At 49.4% G+C, this 6,000-nt stretch overlaps 1 protein-coding gene across 1 annotated transcript in view; it reads right to left on the bottom strand.

Annotated features, from left to right (window-relative positions):
• LOC131209354 (protein Optix) overlaps nucleotides 1–5,591 on the bottom strand; it is a 51,554-nt gene extending 45,963 nt beyond the window's left edge. The window contains exons 1-3 of the mRNA XM_058202407.1: nucleotides 5,302–5,591; nucleotides 3,106–3,224; nucleotides 1,781–2,030 (exon numbers count right to left, since the gene is read on the bottom strand). Of these exons, the coding sequence (XP_058058390.1) occupies nucleotides 1,781–2,030; nucleotides 3,106–3,224; nucleotides 5,302–5,591 (659 nt within the window). The remainder of the gene's footprint in view (nucleotides 1–1,780; nucleotides 2,031–3,105; nucleotides 3,225–5,301) is intronic.
• Nucleotides 5,592–6,000: the final 409 nt, after the last annotated feature.

Consider the following 6,000-nt stretch of genomic DNA (forward strand, 5'->3'; position numbering starts at 1 on the left):
TTTTCTACGAATGAATTTCAAATGGAATCTTCTCTCTCTCTCTCGCTCTCTCTCTCTCTCTGACTGTTGCCTAATTCCGCGACCCAAGGACACTCCGCGTGGTGAACAAAGTGCAAAAACGCTTCAGCAAACAATCGGCCATCTTTTCGAACGGCATCAGCGCTCTTGACAGCCTCCGTGAGAACTCGGGCTCGTTAATTATGCACCATCATGTAAATGCGCGGGTTTCGGGCAGCTTCAGGTTACCGCCGGTGACGACGACGACATGTGACATCAATACCACTCGACGGCCAGTAATGACGGCCAGCCGAAAAAATAAAACAAACCCCCGGCCTAGCCAACATTCAGCACGCTCCAGCAAAACTCAAAGTGCGTTGAGCGCAGCAATTTACATTTCGCGATGGATCCTTGGCCCCATCCTTGGATGGAAAGGCCCCAACAAATTGTTTATTTTTCCATGCGAGAGTCGCAGAGTCGAGTCAGCCTTGTCCGTTCGGGTAAAATCTGTTTTAACGTGCGATGTTGCTTTGACGTTTTCAAATGGCCAGAGCCGGACTGTTTGGGTATAATTAAAAGGAACCTTTCTCGCCAGCGCAAGGCACACTACGATTTTAGCTCAACCCCAACCCCTTGTCGCTGAAAGGTTGGCGCGAAAGTCACAGCGCAGAAAACAACAAATCACAAAATGGGTCCTTTTAATTGTTCGGGTTCGGGGTTCGAAAAAATCCATTCGCTCTTAAAACAAAACTCCCCAATCATCGGCTGGCAGAACTTTCGTGGCCGAAGTGAACCGTAGAGTACGGCAATCTAATTAAATTCATTTGCACATCATTCCGGAAATGACCGGCGGGCAGAGTTGGCAGGGCAGGGCCCGCCGCTCGCTAACGACTCGCTTTTTAAAATGCACACTCAAAACAATAGGCAACAAATGATAATTAGGTAGCCGAGATCCCTTTTTGGGGTGGCCTATGGTTGAGAGGGAAAAAACGGGGCCATTGTAGGCGCCCACGAACGAACATAAGTAAGTTAAACAAACTACCCATTGTGAAGACACTCGAACGCCTAAAGTGGGCGCGTTTAATGTTGAGTGAACTTTAAATCAAAATAAAACATACAAAATCGTAATTTAAATGGAATTGGTATCATTGGAGCTGTAACTTCAGTTTGGCCAAACATTGAAGAAAGTAACAATTGAAAAGAGTCCCTGCAGCAATAAAAGAAAATTGTCCCAAAATTCAACGAACGAGTTATTTCAAACTCTCTAACTCAACAAAATGCCCATCAATTGAAGCAAATGTTGCCCACAAAAACCATGCGCCGAATGACCTATGCGAATTCGGCACTCGCCGAAGGACTCTTCGGTATGGGGCCACAGCAACGGAAGAAAAAGTACCAATTTCCAGTCATTTCCATGTGAAGCCTCCACGCCACGGAAGGAGCAAACACGGAAATAATCGTTCAATAACGGGCGCCGGAAGCAAGGCCACACGATGCCCTGACTTCTTACACCTCACTACAGGACAACAGGGCACACGGAAGGCACAAAAACTCACAACTCCTGGTGACACAAAAAACCTCAATATCCTTATCATCCCAGTCACGGTCCAATTCTCACCCATCCTTCCGGTCAATTATCGAGCGCCGGTTAGAAAGAAGCAACGCTCCTGTCGGCCAGACCGGAGTGTCGAGAAGTCGGGCCACCTCGCACTTTCGGCCGGAAGTCGGCCACCAGAAATAAAAAGGACGACGGAATAAAAAATGGAGCGCAAACTCGACTTACCTATTTTTCGCGGCCGCTGCCCGGTCCCGCTGGCGTCGGTTTTTAAACCAATTTCCCACCTGCGTCGGGGTGAGCCCGGTGGCCTGGGCCAGCTCGCGCTTCTTCGTCGGGTTCGGGTACGGGTCCTGGAGGTACCACTCGCGCAGCAGACTGCGCGTCCGCTCCTTGAAGCAGTGCGTCTTCTGCTCGCCGTCCCAGATCGTGCGCGGCAGCGGAAATTTCTTCCGGACGCGATACTTATCGACCGGCCCTGTGTGTGTGGTCGACCCGGCCACACATCCGATTCGATCCGATCCGTCGCAGGAGACCGAGAAAATGGAACAAAAAAAGAGGGGAGACAAATTATCACTACTGGGCCGAAGGATATCGTCATATCGGCCATTCGTCGTCGGTCGGCGCGGTGCGTCATCGATTCCACGTCGGGACTTTTCTGTGTTCTGGCGTTTTTCAATTTCCCACTTTTCGCGCGAACGGTAGCACACCATCCGGGAACATCCGGACGAAGGAGTCGATTTCCCGCTTACGAAACGGTTTTTCGCTGCTCACTGCTCACGTCGGCCAGTCAGATGGTAGGCCGCCCCGGGAAATTCGGAATGCAAATCAATTCCTCAATTACGATGGTACGGATATCACGCCGAATCGTTCATCGTTCGGCATTTAGCTGGCAGACGAAGACGACGATGGTTTACATTCGACGGGCTTACAACGGGACGGAAGATGCGATTGCATTAATTGCGCAAATTGTATCAAGCTCTCGTCTACGGCACTACGATAGGATGGCAAATCGGACCGGTTCTTCTCGGCTGCGCGCTTTGTGGAAGATAAACAATCATTTATATGTAAATATACAAACAAATGGGCTAATAACGGGCGCATAAGGCGCTCGATTCCTCCGCTATCTAATGACCCATTGCGACCGTCCAGCGCACATTGCCGGCTAATGTTTTACGTTTTTCCCTCAACTAGCTCTCCAGTGAGCCACTAAGCTTGAGCGACGCGTATTATCGTCATTTCGCTTCTGATTGCCTTCTTCACGAGAGCCCATCGAGGAGCGTCGAGCATTGCTAGTCCAAAGAACCACGATCCATTACATTAATGGCACTGGCCACATTCATTTTTAATGCACAAACTTGCCCACGGTAGCGGGCACGGTAGCCGGATAATAGACACACACGATAATGATCGACGGCGAAAATGGTGAAAAACTTAATTACGAACGATCGACGCCAGCGACCCCAGGGACACAGGAGGGTCGAAAGGGATTTTCCGTTTTTCGGGCGCCATACCCGGGATTCTAGTGGCAATACACACTCGATCGTGCTTACCCAGCGGTCGTCCTCGCAGCTTTTCCGCCTCGTGGTAGTGCGCCTCCAGCCACATCGCCTGCAGCTTACCGTGGGACGTCTTGGTGAACTTGTGTCGCTCCAGTATCGAGTACAGTTCCCTGTTTGGGTGGAGATGATTATAAAAAAAGCAATCAGTTCGATTCGAATTTTATAGTCCAAATAGTTTAAAATAACATCAACAAAGCGCACGGGTTCAGGATAAGTTAGTTTTAAGACCAATACATAAGAAATTGATGAGAAACGTTTTCTGTTTCTATCACAATTATTTTCAGAAGCACACATTTTAATTTAGTAGCTCCGTGTGGCGGTGCAGATTATGCAGAATAATAAGTACCAAAAAACTGTGCCTTATTTGCCTTGAAAGCCTCAAAGCATCAAACGGAGTGCCTATTTTCTGCATCATTGAAGCCTTTTTAAATCCTTTCAGTGTTTTATTTATCGTTCACTTTTTAAACTACCGATTACTTGACCTTTATAACGTCAAACTCATTCTGGAAATTGTAAACATGTAGTAAAAACTTTGAAATTTACGAATGAGACGCTTTACACTAGCAGAAAATTCTGAAATATTAACTTTCTTCCAAAGTGGGTGAACCTTCAACGTAAACGGTATGATATTTGAAAAGCAATTTTGTTTAAATCTTATTTCCACCTTGGTGGTTATGTAAATAAGCTGAAGGGTCGTTTTTAGGGAATCGGAAAACCCACACATCGTGCAAGAGAAGCCAATGCACCCAAAACTAGTGATTGTTGGGTGCGGATTTTGGTCTGGCAACAAGAGCTAAGTTTGCTCCAGATTCGCTGAAACTTTAATTTCATAAAAGTTAAGCGTTTGAAATCGATCGATTGAATGAAAATACTGCAAAGTTGTAGGCAAACGTTAGCATATATTGACGCCCACTGAATCAGGCAGACCCCCGATGGAATGCAATCTCCAGAAGGAGCGTGTTCCTGCTCATTATCTACCAGCTCCTTAGACCAGCATTTAGCGGAATTATAGCAAACGAGCTCCAGAACATCGCCCAGAAGCGCGGAATCAAAACAGAAATGGGCGAAGCGCGTGTTTGTGCTGGATATTAATTACAATTACACCCGTCGACGGGCGGAACCACGGGCCCCGGATCGACGCCATTGCGCCGTGCGTGGCGCAATTGTTTTTTGCCGAAAATCGAAACCTGTTCAAAACTGTACCACAACTTCGAACGATCCACCTACACGCGAGGTAACAGCTGCCCTCGGGGTGGATAGCGAGCTGGGTTAACTGGCTAATTAAATTATTTATCGAAAATTGGTTCGATCCAATCACCTCAGGCGGCCCACGGACCGAGCCCCACGGCTCGATTCCCCGTCCGGCTCGTCAACCATGTCCATATGCTTGGCTTGGCTACGCCACGGTACGGCCGGAAAAGTCAACCTCTCGAGAGCCACAGGGAGGCTGCCAATTTCGACCAACCTGGGGCTGGTGAGACGAAAGCGAGAGGAAACGGTAATCTTCCGATTTGGAGATCATTATTACAAATTTCGATCCCCGTCGACGCTCCGGAAGCGGATCATTCACCCGGTGTGGGGGCTCGGATCGAATTCGAAATGATTGGAGCTCGAAATTGATCGATTACGGGGGCCCTCTTGCGCCGTCTCAACGATACACCCCGATCCGAAACCGATCAAGTGCTTCTATCGGGCGGCCAATCCGTTGCTGGATGCTGTCTCCGCTGTTGCGAAGGTCTTTTCGGGTCCAGCCGGTCCCGTGGTGCAAGTTGGAAGAAGTCACGCTGATAAAATGGCCGGCAGATTGACCATTTTGCCTCCAAAAAAAAAACGAAGCGATTTCAATCGCCTTTCTTCCGTGTTTTTTTGGGCGAATTCGAGAGTGCGAAATGGTTGCTGCCACGTTGATGGGCCATTTTCCGCTTTCGCTGAGCACAAACGTCGTTTCATAACCCATTCAAAAAACATATGTTATTGCCATTTAATTGATACAAAAAATCCTTTGTGTTTTCATCTTTTAGACTGAGGAATTTTAACATAGGCGAGTGTAGCAATCAGCCAAAAATGGCGGAAGAATTGTTCATTCCTTGGGTCCGGTGATTTTCATTGCGAGATTGTAAGACATTAGTTTGCTATCGATCGGGATGCAATCTGGAATTTGTCGGCACTCGAAACCGTAGAACGTACCGAAAGTGGCCGGTGTGGTAGGCGACGATGGCCCGCGCCCGCAGGACCGCCTCGGAGCGGTCGAGCTCCGTCACGTTCGGGTGGGCCACCGGCAGGCTCCATAGGAACCGGGCCAGCCGCTCGATGTCACCGGACTCCTCCAGCGTTTCGCAGACGGTCGCGACTTGCGACGCAGTAAAGTTCAACGTCGGTAAGGCAAAGAGCGGGCTGGGCGCGAGGATCGGGTGCGGTTGCACCGGGTGGTGGTGCGGAGGATTGCCGGATCCTCCCGTCGGTGGCCCGACGGCCATGGATGGTTGTCTGACCACCGCCAGATTGTTTGTGTTTGGCGCAATTTTGGCGCGTTGTGCCGCGACCGTCTGTGGTTGCCAGTCCTTGCCGATCCTTGCCCGTTTTGTGCGCTTCTATTGCCTACTGCCCCACAATCACCACGCACGCACACTTTCTACCGTTTTCGGATGCTTCTGCCCTGCTGTGCGGGGATCAGCATCAATGGCTGTGGCTTTTGTGTAATCGGCCTCTGGCACCACACTCACACAAACACTCCCGGGACGGACACGAGCACATCGGCTTTCCAGAAACTACCGGAAACACATCGCACCTCACGCAAAGCACCAAACTTATCTTCTATTGGTTCTCCCTCGCTGAGAGAAACAACCATTGGTTTCCTTTGTCACTTGCCGCCGCAAATTAACCTTG

Source organism: Anopheles bellator, chromosome 2 (assembly GCF_943735745.2).
Source record: "Anopheles bellator chromosome 2, idAnoBellAS_SP24_06.2, whole genome shotgun sequence".
In the NCBI taxonomy this organism is placed as follows: Eukaryota; Metazoa; Arthropoda; class Insecta; order Diptera; family Culicidae; genus Anopheles; species Anopheles bellator.